The sequence below is a fragment of the Leuresthes tenuis genome, unplaced genomic scaffold, assembly GCF_036924035.1.
Source record: "Leuresthes tenuis unplaced genomic scaffold, fLeuTen1.0.hap1 SCAF_5, whole genome shotgun sequence".
In the NCBI taxonomy this organism is placed as follows: Eukaryota; Metazoa; Chordata; class Actinopteri; order Atheriniformes; family Atherinopsidae; genus Leuresthes; species Leuresthes tenuis.
The window spans coordinates 7,459,377-7,481,050 of NW_027325359.1; the positions used below are offsets into that span (position 1 = coordinate 7,459,377).

The window sequence follows — 21,674 nt, forward strand, 5'->3', positions numbered from 1 at the left end:
ATGTGATTATAATATTAAGCTATCTCAATAATTTACACTGTTAGAAAAAGAAGATGTGTTCATTTGTTTTAAGGCCCATTAAAGTCATCACAGTGAAGCCCATTATAGACAATTCAGTTACAAATAGCATCCCTTCCGCAAAATTTGAAGCAACAGACTTTGTGACATTAATATACAGAGTGGAATGGAATTGGGGGTCTGCCAAAGGTCTGAGAGAAGGGATAACTCATTCAGCTGTGGCTCAACCATGCACTCACACATACTCACACTCCCGCTGCAGATTTCTCTTTGCATACAGTATCCACTGCAGAAAAAAAAAAAACCCACACTCGTGATTAATTAACACTTGAAATATTAGTTATTGTACTGAAATGAGTTTTTTGTGTAACATGAATTACAGTTTTTTCTTCTTCTATTTGTTTCAAATCTATAAAGGTTGGATAACCATACATTCATTGTATCTACACAAAAATCATACAGTCAGTGATACTGCGATAACATTGCAATACTGAAACTGGATCTTGACTTTATTACAAGACAGAAACTTGACTGAAAGACAGAATCGTGAAAACACACTTCATTTCATTTGCTTTCCAACACCATTCATGATCTCCTGTCATAGATCTATAAGACCTAAATTAGATTCAGAGTGTCACAAACACACTCAATAAACATTATTTACATTGAGGACCACTTTTTTAAGCCCCAGGAGATGTATGGAGCTTGTTAAGAGTGCCCTTAACATTTCCCTACCTCTGGATAGTTGGCTAAGTGGCTCGCTGATATACTCTAAGGGAGTACTCTTAAGGGTACAAAGGGAGCTGATGAACCACTGCTTTTGGTGTTCAAATCATTCAAGTAATGCCAGGAATCAAGAGTATTCACATACACACGTTTTTGTTGGAAAATTAGGAAATTAATGAAAATCAATTATTTATTGTTCTTAATTCAATCAAAGACAGCCTTCTTATTTTATGCAATATTCAACTTGAAGTGAAACATTTTCCTTGCTAGTTGCTCAAGTGGTTCATTTCCAACTGCACGCCTAAGCAACCCAGTCTCACGGCTAAATGTGAAATAGCCACAAAGCATAAAAAGTTGTTTTTGGGCACAAAAGCTGTTATTACTGTGTCGTTTTTAATGCAAACCATCATGTTTTCCCAACTGTAAACACTTTTTTAAAGTAGAAACCCTGTCAAACAGTGACTGAAACAAAACTACCGTTTCAAAGTGAAAATGACTGTAAAACATCTATGAATGGGATGGGAGTCAAACTAAGTTATTGTGCTTGACAATCATGACCACAAAATACCTTAAAATTACATTCCTTTATGCATTTTTTGTGTGTCCAGTTTAAAAATAAAGCAAAAAACTGTTGCACACTTTGTCTTAAATCTCGGTTGATCAGATATGAACAAATTCATATGAACATATATGAACAAAGTTACAAATTTTGTCTTCATAGTCACCATCAATGATTCTTACAGTAGAATTGGTAAAATGATTTTCCATGCTCTTCCAATGATTAATGTCCTCAGACCTTCATCCATTGGCCACAAAGGTGTACAAACATAGAAACCAGGTGTCCTGAGTGCCACACTGGAGTTAAAGAAGACGAGCTGTATTTTTGATTTACTCCCCTGATTGTAAATTATTTTTGTTTTAGTCTCTAGACAATATCAGGGTTGGGGTAGTATCGAAAGACCTTGTAGATCCACTGTGCGTAGAAGGGTACATTAATGAAGATGGCAGGCTGGTTGGCCCGAGCACAGCCTCTGCCATGGACACTTACACCAACAATAACTCTAATGTCACCATCCTGACACACAAGCGGGCCGCCATAATCCCTCTGTAGAAGAAAAAACACATAGCATGTTTCTCTGCGTCAGCAGTTGAGAAATGGCTAACATTACTGTTGAAACTTTTGACAGTGATAACTGGAAACAAAAAGGATTTCAACATGCTCAGTGACAGACGGTACCATCATGGGCAGATCTTAGTTGGAAACCACAAATGGCTTTGATAGCTGATGAAATTTAGCTCAACAGTCTCCAGCTGCTCTATTTACAACAGATTGAATACTAAGCCCATGGATTTGAATAACATTTGTTTGAGATTTAGATCAAACTGGGCTTTGAAAGTATTGTGTTGAATCAAGTCTCTTTCTTCAGGTTTAAGGCCTATTCATGGACTGAAGGCAGGCGATATTGTAACACACATTTGGCTTCATATTTAAATTGTAAAAGAGCTCACTGAGAAAATAACACAAACAATAAACAGTATGGAGAATTCATGACAGCATACCTCACACACTCCTTCATTCCTCTTCCCCCCAGCACAGATATTGGTGTTGGTGATGTGAAGGTTCCTTCGATGCATCTCTATACACCTGTCATTACTGACAATGGGCAGGTCCACGGCCTTTAGCACGTCATCATGGCCAGTGCCTGAAACCAATGAAAGTTACATATTATCACATGTGTTCTCCAACATGTATAATTCAAATTCCACCACAGAACATTTGTTCTTGGTTTTTGGCGAATATATTATATATATATTCCACACTGAATGAAATCTTCATACAAGAATAATGGCAAATTTCTGCTTTTATTAAAAACCATTAGTCTACTTTAATTCTGCCTGTAAATCAAACCACCTAACAAGCAGAACTGAAATAGGGTTGGCATATTAAATTTTACAGTGTGCTGTTATTAAAGTCAGAACTGTTTTATAATATACTTTTTCTTCTCCACTATATATCATTAAAACAAAGAGGATAGAATAATGCATGAGTGCTATATGAGAAATGCAATATGAAAGCCACAACACTGCAAATTTATGAGACGTAGAGAGTAGGTTTAAAACAGCTGTAGTAAGTGTACAGCACAGAATATTGGTACCTTTTGTCTCCCCCCATCCATACATTTTACATATTGTTCCCTCTGGGATGGAGCATCCAGCCAAAGGAAGCTGAATCGTATGGACATTGTCTGCAGGAAGGGCAGGCCTGGACATATTAAATGAACACATGAAGAACAAAAAAATCATCAATATTACACAGGCAGAAATGTATATCGATATATCTTTGAGAATGCATTCCCAGACACTCACTTAGACAGCCTTAGGAGGGCTAGATTGGAGCCATCAGGGCCACATATCACATGAGCTATGCTGACTTCTTGTCCCTTGGACCAGTCAGGAGGACCCTCTCGAATGTCAGAGACTCCTAGCCACACCCGATACTCACTGAGGTCTGGAACACTGAACAGACACAAAAGATATAATAATTTCACATGGAACAAGATAAATATATCTGGACTATAACGCTTGAACAGGCTACTCAAGATTTGAGCAAAAACTCACTGACACAGACAGCAAGAACTGAAATTACCAGGAGGAGAAGCACTGTCTGTCAGTAAGCACCCACTCCTCTCGTATCAGTGAACCACCGCACCAATGAACAGATCTGGTAAAACACAAAAGGCACATGATGGACTAAAGTGAAAGATCAGCATCTATATCATTGTTATATGTATTCTGAAAATCTAAAGAAAACCAGTTGATCCCTAGTTCTTGTAGATTTAGAGGCAGAGACAGATGGACTATTATAACAGTCAATAAAATATAATGATAACAGTAGTTATAAAATCCAATCACACAATAATCTGTACTGTAGGGTGGTTGGGGCTATACAATTTATATCAGTTGCAGAGTACATAGTTATTTTTATCTGAAAACATTCCACTGCTTGAGGAAGAAAGTTGTTGTTTTTTAAATCAAATGTGTGACATTAAGGAAACCATAATAAAACCACAGAGACTTTATTTGGCTTACAAAATGTGAAGCAGATGTAGAAAGAGAAAAGAGGAAAAAGCAAAGAAGTGAAAGTTCCAGCTAGACAGAATAATCTATTGTTTATCTTCAGTGTTGGAGGACAATGTGCAGAATGTAAATGCTCTACCCTTTCTGTATGCTGACCATCCAGCTGCCGTCTGAGATTCCAACTCGACCCCCTCCCACAATCCTGGGTCTTTTATGGACAAAACATCCCACAGTGGACGACTCAACTAGAAAAGCAGAAACACATCCAGATATACATTCAGTATTTTTTAATTAATCTCATTTCATCGAGTAAAGATTTAAATCTAATTCAGAGCCATAAATATGTATTCAGAGGTACAGACGCACAATTGTTAATGTTGAAATATTGTTTACACAGTCGCAATACAAGAGGCACTTTGGCTGCTTAATGATCCACTGTAATCACCATTATTTATAAAATATAAGCAGTTATGCTGATGGGACCAATAATTAAGGTAATTATATTCAGGTTACAGAACACATGGGTGTAATTTGAACTTTATGTGTCAAGAGCAGGGGATTCATCCTCAGATATTATGTAGAGAACAAGTCACACGTAGAGACCAACACACACACATATCCACACGTTTGTTTCTGTGTCTTCACGGGGACATTCCATTGACATGAAGCATTTTTTTTTTATCTCCTTTGCCTATTCTTCACCATCACAATTGAATGCCTAACCGGCTTACCCTAAGTCTGACCTTAACCTAATTCCAACGTGTAATTTGGTCACCACATTTAAAGGAAGTCCTCCCAACTTCATGCTCTGTCAGGTTTTGGTTCCCCATAATGACACACAAACACACTTACATGGAAACAGATGTCATCACAACTACATAATGTCCTGTGTCATGTAATATGATAGCTGGACATAAAAAGAACCCCATCAAACAGGAAAAAAGTAAACAGACTCTACTCTGCCTTCAAAACTATCAAATGCAGATCAGCAGCTCTGCCACTTGCAAAGAGAGACTCACTCACCCTCAGTTAGAATGGTGTTCTCTGAAGAATCACCTGCAGAGAATAGTGACATGAGTATTACATGCATCTGTACATATCCACATTCACAGAGAGTGAGTGGAAAGCAGCATTCAAGTCAGTAGAAAGGACAAATTTAAAATTGCAAATGCTACAGAATGTTTGCTGACAAGTTCATCCGATGACATGTTTTATTCAGAGATTTTAGTCAGGAAATGGGGGGGGGGCTAGAACATTGGGGGACTCGGAGCATGTGTGGAAGCAGCTTATATTAGTCCTGTGAAAGACTGGTGATAAAGAGAGTCAGATGGGCTCAACAATGCCTCCCTCATTGGAATAAAGTGGGAGTTGCTGATGGATGGACTTTTACATGTTAAAAAGCTTGATAATCAACAGCTATTTATGGTTTGTACATCCACTTCAATAGTATCATGGTTTCAGACCTACTTTTGTGGATTTCTTTATGGCATGAAAATAAAAAATAACCATATCTTCTCTACCTATTAAGCTATAATCAAGGTGTGACAAGATACAAGACAGTATCAAAAATTAAACCGAACATATTTTTTCCTCCGTGGTTGCTTAGTAGCTTACTGTTCTGTCGTTTCTACAGCTAATTAGAAATGTGTAAAATAAATAATAATTATTAGCCAGGGGAACACAGCCGCATTAATTGTGGATTTTCTCTGACATACACTAATCTGTGAGTGTTGATAACACTGCAATTAAAGTGTGTGTTTGTGTGTGTAACCACTCAGAGAGAAAACAAAAATATTCTGGTGCAGTCCTTCATCTACAAGCATGACAAACCTTAATTTTCTCACAATGTAACAAACTGTTTTCTTATTATGTCTCTGCACTTTAATTGTACATATCTGAAGGTATTACATGTACACACATCCAGGCACTTACAAGGTGATATGTTGCAGTAGTCCCAGCGAATCGCAGAATTATTAGTGAAACACCAGGGACCATGTTTGTCTTTATCAGGATTTCTGCAGTAGTTTCCCTCCAGGCTAGCAATCAGCATGCCCCTCTCACCACTGGATGAACACATAAACACAAAAAAACTCATAACTATCAACATTCAGTAAGCCCCAAAGACAATGTTCAAAACAAAAGGATTTTTCCCCTCATTTTAAGCAGAAAATTTGGCACTTGCTGAAAGTAAAAGATTTTCTGGCACTTTATTACCAGAATTACAAGCTGAATGTATTTAACCAGATAAGATCTGGACAGTCAAACCACACAGCTGTGCAGGTTTTTTCCCTCAAGACAAGATAAGAAGGTGATTTGCAAAGGAATTTCTCCCTAATATGGCATAAATACACCTACATTCACATATTACGAGTATGGTGTAGTGCCTTCTCAAAAGGTTTTTAAAACCAAAACAGAAATTCTTTCTGAGACTAAATTCGTCAACTAATAGGGTGGAAAAATATAATGAAAAGATGAGACTCGAGAGAGGGGTTTCAAATCACAGTGACCCAGAGGTTCAAATCTGTGTTTATATGTGTTATATTTCCTGCACAGCCAGCTCTCACTGACTCAGTGAGGCTCCATGACCCTGACTTTTGACCCATGGGTAGGAGCCAAGCGGTGGAGCTGAGTGGCTTTGATGTGTTCCTGCAAATGAAGGGTTTGAGGTCAGAGGTGAGGAGGAAGTGTATATTCCCCAACCAAGTTATCACTTGGAGTCATTCCAGCTGAGTTAGGTCATCTTCAGGGATATACTTTGCTGGGCATTAGGTGATGCTGGAGAAACTAGTCATGGTACCTACAGGAGCTGTTTTGTCCTCCTGAAACCAAGAGGCTCAACATGATCCGCTAACAACAATAAGAGTTAAGTAAAGGTCAAAATAAGGTGCCTACATGCGTTACCTCTGTGTCTCAGGTTTTTACACAACACAGGTTTTTGGCAACACGGACATATTTTCCTGCACAATGGGACTGTCGTGGACATGTATGTAACCCAAGCAAGCATTCTCTGTCCGGTTAAAAGTCATTAAATGTTTAATAAAAGTTTTCTGCTCATTATCAGAGGTTTGCTCTGATTCAGCTGAGCTGTTCAAATCTTCTACATTTCGTTAAGCTAAGATGGTTAACATGTTGTAGATCTGTGTGACATCTTGATCTCTATTTTAGACAGAGGCCCATGTCTGCGATTTATCAGGATGCGGGTCTGTTTTTCACATCATAGAGTTTGGAAAAGTTATAGGCTAGGAAGTAGCAAGGATCCAGTGGGCCGACCTGTTGCTGTGGTCTCTCCAGGGAGCACAGGGCAGGTTTGATCTCGTCATTGACTGCTCCCCTTGGTAATTCTCTCCAAAGCCTTCATAGCAGTCTGGATTTGGACACAAAAGAGAGAAAAAAAATCAAACAGGTAATCTAGACATTCACTCCACATACAAGAAACATTCAAAAGTCAATTATGTGGTTTTTTTTAGGGTTGCTACTGATGTCTCATACTTTAATGCATTTCTAAATATTGCCATCAAAATTTGGAGCTCCGACAAAGAGCTTTATTACGGTGGCAGTGAACTATATCAGTAATGGGAAAAATGTTGAAAAGCAAAAGTGATAATCAGTTGAGCCCTACTGTATATATCATACTGTTAAACTAAAAATGATCAAAAGTTAGAAATGACCAAATATTCTATGAACTTAATAATATGAACATCCTTTAGTTGAGCTATCATAGTTGTGACTGGATCTAGAACAGGCAAAGCTGGGAACACAAAATGAATCCACAATGACGCCTTAGAAAAACATAGGTCATAAATAAGTCATTGAAGCTGCCTGTCATCTTGCGTTTAATTTTTGTGTAGGAATGTGGTCAGTCCTCGAGGGTTCACCACAAAACGACCCCAGAGTGGGTTTATAATCCCAATGTGAGGCCACGCAATCTCTAAGAAATATTCCTAAAATCCCTTGGGAAATTTGAATTTGTGTAATCAGCCATAGATCTACATCTTTCCATTTAAAATCTTTTGCTACCCCAGAAAGACTCTGAACCAACTCTAATCCTTCAACCCCATCTTTCACTCTCCAGTGAGACCAGACCATCCTTAGCTGCTGTCAGATTTTATTTATGTGAGATGTGGTCGTCAGTTCTTCCCACAGTCCTGTAGGGCTATAGTTTTCCATGGGGATGGAGAATAAATGGTTGCGTACCAATATGTGAGGTTGTAGGGTCTAACATGAATTTGCCAGTCCACAAAGTATAAAAATATCAAATACTTATTTGCTTTGGATGAAGATAAAATCAGCTTTTCCCATGTCGCTGTCAGTTTCAAAAGCTGCTAGATCTCTTACCACTGACAGGACTGTTTTGGGTGCCGCACTGAGGGATATTGGTGCAGACCATTGTGCGGACCCTCGGGTCTGTAGTGAAGCACCAGGGGAATTCTTGACCATCTGGATTCCGGCAGTAGTTCTCTCTCAGGTCCCTGGAAAACACAGAGAAACTCTTCTTGTAATCTGCTCAAATGTAACAGCACACTAGCGGGTGAGTGAATGGAGGGTTTTCTAATGTGAGTTTCAGACTCACTTGCATGGGTAGGCTTGAGGTATGAATGTGTGGTTGTGGGGATACTGAGAATCCCAGCGTTGGCAGGTAAATCCAGTGTGCGTCATGTCCACCGTCCCCCTATAACCCTCGCCTCTTCCCTGGTAACAATGCATTGTTTCTACCACATTACTTTTAGGAGGTGTTTCTGTGAGAGAACAGAGAAGATCAAGTTTATAAGTCAAGGTAAAAACAGGTAATGTGTATTCACTCATATTTTGTTGTGAAAACCAACATTAAGAGTATAAATTTAAACTATCTGAATTAATCAGTGTTAATCAGTCGATCAGTGATGCTGGCTTGTTCTGGGAGTCTTTGGTGTTGTTTTTCTGCCTCAGTGACTCCACATTTGCAAGTGGAAAGTCCCACAACAGATTCATAACACCAAATGAAAAACTACTATATATTGATGATATTATTGAATAAAAGTACAATTTTCTTTCTTGATTGGAAATGTAGCAATTAAGGCTCTAAAACATCTGGTATTACAGTTAAAACATTCAAGCATGAACATTTCAACCGTAGACTGTATGATGGATATGGGTTTCACAATTTAAGTCAAGCAGTGTCTTCTTACAGTGTTAAGTGTCTTGAAAATGCATTCTATCTAATGGCCAGCAGGAGATACTCCTTAGATTTAAAAAAGAAGTCATATTGTAAGCTTATATTTTTTTAAGTATACAAACTCTAAATAAATGAAAAGGAAAACAGAAAAAGAGTGTCCAGACTCTATATGTTTTTTATATGAGATTGTCCCAAAACAGTAAAGTATTTGAAGTTGATTAACTTGCTAATTTATGCTGTCGTTTACTCAGAAAGAACTCATAGCACAATTTAACAGAAATTATGTATAACGATAAAATGGATTATCTATTATGAATTTGTATTCTTATTGTCCTAAAAAACAATGCATAGTTACATTTGACTTCCATTTGCAAATACATTACATAAGTATTTTTTACACCAGGAGTTCCCCAACTTTTCACAGGAGTAAAAGCTCCTCTGGCACATTGTGATTAGCATTTCTGCAGCAGAGCCGGAAAGATTAAGTAAATTAAACATACCAACGTGTGACATTCTCACATTTCTTTTGAATGTAATCCCCTGCAAATTGACAACTGAGTGTGGATCTCCTGATTGCTGCTGGCCACAAACTTCAAACAAAACAAAAGTGCTTGCAGTTGTGGGCTTAACATGTTGAGCGTTTAAACATGGAGTGATGAAATCTATTCCGCTTGATTACACAACACTATTCAGTGCTACAATGTCCATCCTCAAAGTTCTTGATCCTTCAGAAAGTACTTCCCCTCAAGCCAGGACTTTTTTGGGGTGAAACTGTTTCCTTTGGACTTAATTCATACACCAGTTTGTTATGCAGTATGTTAACTCTGAGCTGTCAACACCAAATGGTTCAGCCTGTAAGAAACTATTTGCTCTGGCTGCAGCCAAATCAGTTGGCACACAAGTTCCACTGTGTCCTCAACCTAAGGTTTTTTGTTAATATGAGAGCTACAAACATTTACTTTTTTATTTTAAAAATAAATTCATATTCAGGGTTTAAGCACCAAGGAAATATTCTGTATGGTGGTGCCACTGACTGATGAATGACTAAGCAGCAACAATATCTGGTTTCAACAGAATAGCTCCCTCTATGGGTTTAGTGAGACTATCCTTAAAAAGTGTTGGAAATGAATAAGGCAGGGAATCTTATTTGCTCTCCATTTTGTCATAGAAGGGCAGCTCATTACAGACAACTAATGGAACATTGTTAGCCTGATCATTGTACATGGCTGCATCCAAAAAAGGTTTCAAGCTGCAGATCTTCAAGTCTCTAAAACAACCTTTTTCTGCCCCTACAATATGTCTAAAAATAGATCCGTACTAGTTTGACCATAAACAAAAGAGGGAGTTTTGTCAATGGAGCACGTCTCTGTTTCTCTGTCTGTTGCTTTGTCCTCCCTGCCTTGTTTTCATTAAAACTAACTGGGTCGTAAACTTGGTCTCTTACCAAAAAATCCATATCAAAGAGAAGACAAGGCTACAGAGCACAGGGCGGAGGGCGATTTTTAGAGGAGAGAAAACAGAGCAGAACAGTGAATCACTGGGTCCATATGGAGGACTGCCATCTAGTAAACATGGTGCCAGGGCTGCTGATGATTGTTGCAAACAAGCAGGCCAGTCACAGACTTGAGAGAAAGAAGCTAGATCCAAGAATACCACCAGTTCCCTCTCTGTATTCTGTTCCTGAAGACTGCAATGGCTTGTCTCTGATTGCACAGTCATATACAAATGAAGTATCTGCTGCATCAGTACAAGTACAAAGACCTGCTCTTATATATCAACAGCAGCACTTACATTAAGCATAAGAGGTGTGATGAAAGTGATCTGCTTGTAGTGTATGTGACCCTAGTGTTGTGTCTTTGTGTTGCACGAGGTTAAAGTGGACCAGTAACTGAGCTCTGTGTAGTTTGACTACCACATGTAAGAGCTGGCATAGAACAATAAACAGCAGACGACTGGCGCTGAGAAAAATAAACATTCTGGCTATTAGAGAAGACATAACAGAGAGCCCAACCCAAGAGGGGAACTCTGCATCTGTGTACATGTGTATGCTCCATAGCATCAACCAATAAAAGGAAGGGGAGAGGTAAATGAAGGATAAATTAAGTTGTGAATTATGTCAGTCATACTCCACGGGGAACACAAACACACCCACTCTCCATCATACATAGTTTTTGACTTGGCACACTTGACTAATGCTAATGTACACAACCACACACAAACAAACAAGCATATATCCTTACCGCAGACTTTGATGTTGCAGTACTCCCAGGGTGTGTTTGGGTCTGTGGTAAAGCACCAGGGTCTGTGGCGTCCATCTGGGTTCCGACAGTAGTTGTCATCTAGGCCTTTGTCAGGATAGCTAATACGAAAGTGCAGAGAGACTACTTCGATTAATATCTCTACAAGACCTGCATATCACTAAGAGGCATGGTACAAAACAACATTGCTGAGCAATGACATCTAACATCCAACATCTTCCTGAACTGTGAGCAGAGTAAGAGTTGAGAGACAATTCAATGCAGCTGAAACATTAATAACTGTAATGGTGCATAGACTCCATCTGTGAATCTCCTCATGGGAGTGTAGAGGATAATAAGTTTCACAACTACAGGTGTTCAACAGTAAGTCATCCCAAAGTTCATATCCCCTCAGGCCTGCAGCCTGTGGACATACAGCATCATGCTGTGGATACCTCTCATTACATTAGAGCTGTGAGCAGTCTGGGACCTGGTTTACACAAACAGTGGGATGATTAAGGATGTGTTAACGAGTCCCTGCTAATCTAGACCACCTGCCACCCAACTAGCTGTAATAGTCTTGTTACAGACACTCAAAGCTGATGTGCACATACAGACACAAATTAAGATAATATAAGCACACAGCCTCTCTTAATCAAAAATCAAGGCTTTTCCCAGCACACAACTGTTAAAAACAGAGTTACATACTGGTTTCTCAAGGCATTCCTTTGGGAAAAATGTTCACTGATTCATTCAAAATCACTTCATCTCCAGAGTTAAGTGTGCTACAGTCGCATGAAATAGTTGTATGAACCAATTATTTCAATAAGTACAGCTTTTTGCTGTTATATGCTCTAAGTAATGCGCTTACGTGTGACTGAGCATGCACAATTCTGTGAGATGCAGACACATGTGAGTACTTTTCTATGTGTGGGTGGAAAGGTCACCTCTTGGGATGGTACAGGTGTTTGTGTGGTTTACTCAGGTCCCACCGCTGGCATTCTTTTCCACTTTCTGTGTGGTCCATAGGTCCTCTGTAATCTTCCCCATTACAGTTTATACACTCAACTACACAGCAATGAAACAAATGTAACACAAAATTAAAAAAAAAATCTCAATTAAAATATCCAAAAGTTAAAATTAGACCCATTACACAAGCTTGTCTTTTAACAAATAACAGCTCAGCTTTTCTGCATGAAAATTCTATTTCTTAAAGTTTTAAATGCACTCACAACATTGTACTGGAGCCTTTTGCAGTGGTCTGTGGAACTGTTTATCTCTTTATATACACACTGCTCAGACTGCAGATATATTTCTACTTGGCTTACTTTCAACTCATATAGCATATCACACTTTAATAGATCATTTGTATTCAGTTGAGCTTTCACTGAATTTTATTCATCTTTCCCTTTATTCTATTTATTGTGTTTATATAGAGAATTGAACCTAGTTGACTGTAAGGCACTTTGGTAAAGTGCTCTTGTTTTTAAATGTGCTACATAAATTAATTCCACCTTGGCATTATAACCATTCTGTTGAGAAATATAGCCGTTGCTTGTCGAAGCAAAACACTTGTATGTGATCTGGAGAAAGCTTACTCTGGCACAGAGAGAACATGCAAACTCCACAGAGGCTGACGAACACATGTGAAACCTCTTGCTTTGATGCAACAGTTTAACCACTGCAGCCCACTTTACACAATTCCACCAAAATAGGCACCTTATTACTTATCAGAGCTTCATTTTAGTCATTGCGCTCTCAAATTTTTAATGCATTTAAATGAGGACAACAATCTTTGACGAGAGGGCACCATTTGCTGTGTGGTGAGTAGTACGCACTGTCTAGTGTAAACAGCAAAGAGGATGCTGATTAAAAACAGATGTTTTTGAATCCACCTCTGTCATTACACAACACATTTAAGACAACTGGCTGCGTGTGTAGCTTTTACACACCATGTTTGTGTACGTGTATGTTTCCTATTAGTGCAAGTTAATTTTTGCAGATATCCCTCCGGTCATTTTCTTCTCATAGAGCACAGGCTCTCTATAAAAAGAAAATGTCATTATCTTTGTTGCACAAAGCACAATAACCCAGTGGGACACCATATGTGAGTGGGAGAACAAGAGGCTATCCCATTTTGTCTTATCGAACCACAACCTGGTTCTTCATTAAAGTGATCCCGTGTCATGCATGCTGGGGAAACAACCCTTCTGACAGCATGAATCCCAAGGGATTAGATAACAGAGGTTATTATCATCCCCTCCTTCAGGAAGACTTCAGTGCCTGACAGTAACATTGTGTGATATAACATAGAGGCTGAGACACAGTGAGAGAGAGATTTCCTTTCATCACAACCACATGTGCGCCACAGGGATGGACATAATGGCTGGAAATTTATGTAGATGAGACAACAGGGGGATTAATATTCTTTATCACTCAGAAAGCTCATTTTTGAGGTTCAAACCATTTACAAAAATTTTGTCCTGATGGAATGAGAAAAGACAGCTAAAACTGAACCACACACCTGGAAACAACTGCAGCTGGCCTCAGCCAATAAAGAAAATCTGTGCACCCACACACATACAACCCAGATGTGCAGTGGACCTCAGTTAGAACGAAAGCTGCTTAGTCCAAGTATATGACTGCCTAATTTGCTGCAGCTCATTTCAGACCGACGTGCTTAAATTGGTGAAACAATTTACAACATGGAATGGGTATTATTTCAAGATGAATGTTCACATGCACGCATATGTTGTGTGTGCTTGTAACCTACCCTGTGAACACTGTGGTATACCGCACTCCTGGTGTCTGAGGTGTGGCCTGGGGTCAGTGGTAAAGCACCATGGACCCACAGTGGAGTTATCTGGGTTGCGGCAGTAGTTTTCTCTTAGGTCGTTTTTCCTAAACCTCTTAGACATGAATCTATTGGAAGCAAAGTGGCAGTTAAACAAACAAACACATGTCATGAAACCAGTTACCAAAAATGGTCTCACAAGCAGAGCACAGTGTTTTTGACAAACACTACAGCCTTTCCGGTAGTTTATGTTGAATTTCCTTAATCTCTGCCAGAAATACAATTGCAAGAAAACTGTTGCAAAGCTGAAAACTCCCTGCAAACAAGACCAGAAAAGATCAACAATTGTAACCAGTAACCAGCCATATTTATGGCCTGAGTCATGAATGTCACAATATATTCGATCAGAGAAAAAACATTAAAACAAGGTTTCCTATGAGGCCTGTTCTGAGTGTAGTATAAACACGCTGACACGAATGACTCATATCTTGTACATCAGGCAAGCACATGGCTGTGGTCACCAGTTGAGTTGATGGACACATTGAGTGTATTTTTTGAGTCAAGCTGTATTTTTCTGTGTTGATGAAATGATAAAGTTATGAGAAGTTCATCTTCCAGGAGTGGGCAATGACGGGTAAGAAAATGAGAAAATCAGTCCAAGGCAGGCAAAAAAACGAAGGGCAACCTTTCACTGATAAAACATAATTTGTTCTTATGTGTGTCATCGTGTGTTTGAGTCAAAGTTTCCTATGCCAATAAGATGACTGACAAAGTGCCTGGTTTTAATTACCTGATTTGTAGATACATTAATAGCATTCTGATAAAGCAGGTTCAGTGGAGGTACAAACACAAACTGCTGACTTTCATTTGCCTGCTGCAACAACTCACCACAAAGGCTTTAAAAGTAATTTAATTTAATACCTCTGAGGACAAGAGAGACAACTTTTTGGTTTTTATGTCTTCTTGGGAAAATCAAACTATATATTGTGAGTTTTTTTTTTTTTTTACTATTATTATTATTACAGGATAAATAAATGTATTACCTCATTCATATAGAAATATCATATGACAGTGATTGAAGCAAAGCCAAATTTAACACAAAATAGGTTCGAAATAAGAAGAAAACAAAAAAAAAGATGCCAAGATAACAAGCTTGTAGCAAAACTGCAGCTTTTTTTATTGTAAGTCCACCTCAGTTCTCCTCAGTGTTTTTCCATCCTATTTATCCCCTTTGTAGCAAAATTATATGAGCTGTTTAAAAGGAATGCCTGTGGCTACCTTTAACTAAATTGCATGTCCTATTAAAATACAGTATATCTAATAGTACTGAGCAAAAAAAAAAAATATTTGTGACATATGTTGTTATTCTTCAGACAGCAAAATTTACACTGTTGATTACAAGGCAAATACAAGAAATCTATGCTAATTTCACTTTCACGATCATTAACTTTCATCTTTTTGTTCAAAACATTGTCCTACTGAGTAGCAGATACTGTTAATCAAGAGGCTATACCGGCATATTGAAAAAAATTGCTTTATTTGTGAAGTTAGCTGGGGGATGTACCCTGCACTAAGCCAAAGTTACATAGAAGATATGATCCTTCCAGTAAAACACACACATGCCCACACACACACCTAGATAAACAGAGTGGCCACTGCAGGAAATGATGTGTGACTCTTAAAAACGTTACAATGAGGTCAGTTCAGATGAATGACTGCTCTCGGGAGTCTAATCAACCCCTAATATATCATACTCATACACACACATACAGACTAGCCTCTAGCTACCAACTAATTGGATCTCTCACAGGCCAACACTAACATTAACAGCAGCTTATAACACTATGCTGTTTGACGCCGAGGTGAAAAGTACATTAAATTCTTACTTGTGTTCATGAGGAATATTAGAGGCCCAGTCCTGGCAGCGGATCTCACTCACTGTCTCCGACCTCCGGCCCCTGTAGCTCTGACCGGTCCCCACAATGCATTCCCTTACATAATCTGAAATAAAAAGGTAGTCAGAGAGAAAGATAGTGTCATTCAGGTAAAAAGACAGTAATAGAGTATCGAAAAGTGTGATGAGTTAACAGGCTGACCGCAGTGTTTTTACACAAAGCTAGTGCAGATGATGAAGAAAACAGAGACGAGGAGTAAGAATGCTCCGCTTAACAAGAACATGACGTTGCCAAAAGTCAAATCTGTTTTCCTAATCACGGGTATCTGTATTCAGTAAAATCCGTTACTCAGCCTGCATGCTCACCCTTGTGGTCAGTCAGACTGAGATGGGGCGGAAATTTCCAGTGTTTACACAAACACTGCTTAATGACAGAAAATTAACCATAACGTGCTGTAGCACAATAAACACTACAATGATCCTTGCCCTTCCTTGTCTTTCCCCTGAGGGTCGGCATCGTTACAACAATAAAGTCAATCTCAATAAACAGGAATCAATAAAGTAATCAAATTCTCCAACCATATCCTGACACAATAAAGACTGCAACTCAAAATTGGAAGCAAAACTCTGTGGAAACATTTTCTGTCTTGATGGACAGACATGATAACATGAGGAGATACTAGTTTAGTGTCAGCTAGCAGTGAGGAAAGGAGGAACAGCAGAGGGCACCTTTCTTCTGATAGAGCTCGCAGTTGACATTCTGATGGCTTTGAGCTCCTGGTGAGTTCCTGTTGAATGAAAGCCACTGGCATTTCCTGTTGTTATGATCATAGACGAACGCTCTAGGAAAGGAAAGGGGACAGAAAAAAGGGAAGAGTGGCCATTATAATCAATAATTGTCTTTGATTTCTTAAAGTAAAATGTAGCCAAGGCCAATTAACGCAGGTGTTACAGTAGTCTATGCAAAAGCATATAAATAAGAAATGTAATTATAGTTATTAGGCTTGATAAAAAAAATAAAAAATATGGAGCAAACAACTCCTTCACACTTGACAGACCTTAGAATTTGACAGACATTCTGGGACAGTTACTCTACCATGTTCCAAAATTAAGCATCATTTTAAAATAAAAACATATAAACTCCAGAGGTGAACGAGTTATGAAACTATCATAGTAGACAAACCTGCAGGTGAAGGGGATTTTCCTGTTGCGGCTGCAGGCAATGGCACACCTGGATAAGCTCATCTTCTTGCTTTTGGTCAGGTGGGAGGCCTCAGAAGACAATGCAACCAGCTGGATTCCATCAGATTTCTGGTAGTCCTGCAGTGCATTTCTTTTGCTCTCTGATGCACAGTAACATCACATGATCATAACAATTCACCAACATTAATTGGACATTTTTGATGCTCAGCTGACAGTCATCTCTACTTTTTGCACACGTAAGACACCATAAGGCTTACAACTATAAAATGTACAACTCTGAAGACAATGCAGCGTGATTTTGTTTTATTCTCTCCCCCTATTTCCAATTCAATTAATTGCAGTTATAATTGGTATTTGGCTTTTGATTGCTATTGACATTATCTTTGAAGATGTAGTCAAATGCAGCAGACCCTTTCTATGGTTTAAGAGGCAATGTGGATATGCTGCCAAGACAAACATTGAACTCCTGCTTTACAAAATGTGAGTCAGTCTGCTGTGACTATGACAGAACTATGTGTGTTTCTACTGTTGTTAGCAGCTTATCTGCATCTTTTCAAAATCAGAGCAACTCAGAGTTACAGAGAAATCTCACATTGCCTCCTTCATTCCCTCCTTACAGTTTTCAGCAGTCTGTCCCTTCAGTTCATTTAAATGTTTTCTTTCTTTCCACAGTCATAATTAGCAGAACTGGTTGAATTTGGTGATGGTGTGGTATGAGCTGGATTTTTTATTCTTTCATTGGAATGATCATTGCAAGGACATCTAACATCAGCGTTACTTTCACACTGAGTATTAGGATGCTTTCTGATGAGGTGAGAAGGCTGAGGATTGCAGGGGACCAGTAGCTCTTGTCTGTCCCATCTGTAACTTTCTAACTATCTTTCTGATTGCCAAATGGAGAATTGAGCCAATAAAGTCCCACTATGTTACAGCTGCAGGATGATTAAACAACACATTTTAATGGGACATTTTGTGGGATGGTGGGTTAGTGTTTACCCTACTTTATCATGGCTTTTTTTTATGCCATCCGTTATTCACTTAGGTAAGACTTTCGTGTCCCAAGGCTTGTATAATTCGCTCTAGAGATTGAACAACAAGAGTTAAGGATGTCTTTTTAATTTTTTTCATCGATGTACATTAACTAATCTCTACGTGATTTCCGTAAGAAAACACAATTATCATAATAAAATACTTAATCTACCCAGTTTTATATTTATAACAGCATTATTTAAACATACATTTCCAATAAGGAGTCGGACAGGTAACACTAAGACTATAGAATGTAATAGGTGAGGAACATTACATCAATCACAAAGCCTGTGATAAAGTAACGCCGATAAAAACAGAATCAACTCATGTTTGACAACCTGCCTACGGAGCGCAAAAACAAGACTGTAACGCAGCTGTCATGACGTTAAGGAACAATCTACTAAATAGAACTAAATAGTGTTTGACAAACTTACCACCGCACGAAACGACGCAGAGTCCGAAGATGAGCTTGTAAATCCACATCGCACCGTCACACTACAACAGTTTGAGGAGCAAATGGAAACGCTGCCTGCCGTGCTGCCTCACTGCAACCAGGAGATGTTGCTTCCACCACTGATGCGTCTCCTCTCTAAGTACTACCCCCCCCCCCCCCCCCACCACCACCACCACGTCCTTCTGTGCGCGCGCGTGTAAATTTCCTGTAATTTTCCTTTACTTTCTTTTTATTGTTCTGTTTGTCGTCTTTAACTCTTTTTTGTCCGAATTTCTCACACACGCACTCTCCACGCGCGCACAAACACACGCGATGACGCAATTTTCTAGAAGTTCTAACTGGCTAACTTGCATGACTGATAGCCAACATCGTCTCCACATCCCTCTTATATATTTTTGTTGGTCATGTGTCAAAAAGATGGGTCTTTTTGTGTCGTTAAGCTCTACATATTTGTGTGTTCGGATCATTACCAACACTTATGACTAATTAAGGAGGTACAACATCACATTCAATCTAATTTGCGTGACTTATCTACTCTTTATTAAACCTAAAATAACTCTAGAGTGACATGTAACCAATTAGATTTAAAAGGGGGGTTTATTAAGTAATGTGAACACCTACAAAACTTGAATCTGCAATATCAAATTATCTAGGCAAATATCTAGCTCGTGGTTCATCAGGAAACCCTTTTTAATCAGTCAATTAAATGCAAGAGAGTTCAATTCATATTTAAGTGCAATTATGATAAATGCACTCAACTGTAAAATGAGCAAACAAACATTTTGAAAATGATATATGTTAAGAAGCCTGACATCTCAATCAGTCTGACAGCAGCCCTCCACTCAATCATCCTGTTGGGTCTTCTTGTCTGTTTTTTTTCAAAGCTCAGTAATCAACGCAGGGTGCTAAAAGAAACAGATATTGGCAGCCACTTGTCATCAATGGGGAAACTCAGTTTTCCACTGCTGACACACACACTGCTGCTGCTGTATGTGAGTTGGAGGTGTGTATTGGTGGTGGGGGGTTGGGGGTGTTTATGCTACTTTACATTTTCCCTCTGACTCAGATAAGAAATTAACTCACCAGCGTGGGGGGTGAACGAGAACAAGACACCCAGTTCATTTCCCAAGTGACATCTCCATTTACAGTGATGTCACTATGTGATAGTCCGAAATTTAGCTGATTTGTAACAAATTGTTTTTAAGCATCTCTGATGCAGCAGTCATCCTGCACCACTGCAATCCTCTAGTGAAAGTCTGATGGACAGCACAGTGGACAGATATTAGATTAGTTATCAAAATGCAAACTGAGTTTTAAAGTAGTGTGGGGATTCCTGGTAGTTTCTTTACAAGCAAACAATGTGTGAAAAAAAACGGAACAAATGCTTCAATATGTAGGAGGAGACATACTCAATCTCTATCCTCTCCCTTGGTTCAGTGAGTAATGCTCCTGTGGCTTCCTGGGAAGACTACAATAATAAACAATCAGCTATGAGTCTGAGACTTTCACCAAAGCAGAGCACAACTTTCTTGTTTCTACCTTTCCTTATTTATGTAGACATACTATAAAACACTGCCTCTTGTAGACATGAGTCTTGTATTCAGACTAGTTTTTTCTTTGTTTTCTACTTAAATGTGCACACGCAAACATTAAAAAACAATCATGCATCACACATAACAAGCAGCAGATGATAGTAAAACCTCACCAGAGCTAGCGACAAAAAGCCCTCATCACCACAATCTCATTACTGACTCTCCTTGTAAGAATTCAGTGGGTGTTTTCACTGGGGCTGCATGGCTGCTGCTCAGAGGTGGAAATTAGTGCGAGCCAGTAGCCCACTGCCTTGCTCACATGAGTACTGTCAACATTCGAGACTCCTCACATCTGTGGCTGGTTATTGCCAGAAACTTCATATCTGGTAATGGAGGGAGGAAGTTCAATGGGAGATGGAGATGATATGGAGAATGAAGAAGTTGATACGCAGAGAGTGTGGACGAAGAGTAGTCAGACACAATGGATTTTCTGTGTGCCAAAGAGCTACAACACAGAGCAGTTCACTGATGGTTGATCTGTTTGTGTGCATTTTTGTAGAGTATTGATGGACTTCCTGTAGATTTGTTTGGAACTTTTCTGTCCATTGTGTCCATATTATTTCTTTTCTGCAGAAGTGTGTGCACACAAACGTCCATATGCGCACATTTTCATCTGCAGCAAATTAGGTGAACCTCTTCATGACCTTGAATCATTCCAGCTTTTCTTCCAGACATCAGTCATGTAGTATGACCTTATGTACAGGAGAATGGAAAATTTAAAGAAGTGATGGCAGGAGTAGGGCCCAAGCAGTGTGATAGTTTGAGTGTGTGACAGGGAGAGATTAAGTGGAGAAAGAATCAGACTGAAGTGATGTGCGGGTGCAGAGCAAAAGAGCAAACGTGACTCAGGTAATTTACTCAAATTAGACAAGAAAGATGATTCGGGGTTGAGTTTGTGTGTGTGTGTGTGTGTGTGTGTGGGGGGGGGGGGGGGGGGTAGTGATGGAGTGGTGGGACAGGACACTGTAAACACAGATACTGTGTCAAGAGATCCTCCTTTAAAACAAACACACACTTCCTGTTGTTAGTGCCTGCGATTGTAGCCACTGCTCGTAACGGAGATCTGCTGACATTTACTGGCAACACAAACAAACTGCACACACAGACAATCTGCCTGTACAAACAGTTTAAAAACACGGCTTCTCGGACGAAACTTGAAAAATCTCTCTTTTTTCCTTCGCGGCCCTGTGGTCTGCCTCCAAGTCACAGTTCCATCTGATTTTCCTTCCTCAGAGAAAAGTTTGAGAGTAGGAACAGGATAGAAATTCAAAACTGGGTTTTAACACAGCAATTCATTATCATGTATTTTAGCAGACTGAGTCATCAACTCCCCAAAAATCGATTCGTAAAGGATCAAACGAACATTACAAATATAACCTACTCAATATGCTATTGATTTTTCTCTCTCTCTCAAACAAGTTTTTTTGTCAGTGAAACTTTATCACACTTTTGATTACAGAAATCAGAGACCGATATCTTATAGATGAGTCATCCTAA

General features: G+C 39.1%; 1 protein-coding gene across 1 annotated transcript; it reads right to left on the minus strand.

Annotated features, from left to right (window-relative positions):
* Nucleotides 1–920: 920 nt before the first annotated feature.
* hgfb (hepatocyte growth factor b) lies at nt 921–18,705 on the minus strand. The gene is made up of 18 exons (XM_072385702.1): nt 18,566–18,705; nt 17,083–17,242; nt 16,629–16,741; nt 15,892–16,006; nt 13,985–14,133; nt 12,159–12,279; nt 11,215–11,333; nt 8,393–8,558; nt 8,158–8,291; nt 7,093–7,186; nt 5,755–5,885; nt 4,846–4,878; nt 3,962–4,067; nt 3,392–3,466; nt 3,112–3,261; nt 2,901–3,007; nt 2,305–2,447; nt 921–1,849 (listed from the first exon to the last, which is right to left on the minus strand). Exons 1-18 carry the CDS (start codon nt 18,612–18,614, stop codon nt 1,670–1,672), a joined length of 2,145 nt encoding a protein of 714 aa, XP_072241803.1. The 5' UTR covers nt 18,615–18,705; the 3' UTR covers nt 921–1,669.
* Nucleotides 18,706–21,674: the final 2,969 nt, after the last annotated feature.

What these genes read in the sequence shown, in the direction of transcription:
- hgfb (XM_072385702.1), bottom strand. Translation starts at nt 18,614, where the DNA reads ATGTGGATTTACAAGCTCATCTTCGGACTCTGCGTCGTTTCGTGCGGT. An exon ending in ATGGTCAGCATACAGAAAGG is followed by an intron (nt 3,467 to 3,961) that starts GTAGAGCATTTA and finishes GTGTTTTACCAG; the next exon opens with ATCTGTTCATTGGTGCGGTG. An exon ending in AGACAGTGCTTCTCCTCCTG is followed by an intron (nt 3,262 to 3,391) that starts GTAATTTCAGTT and finishes GTGTCTGTTCAG; the next exon opens with TGTTCCAGACCTCAGTGAGT.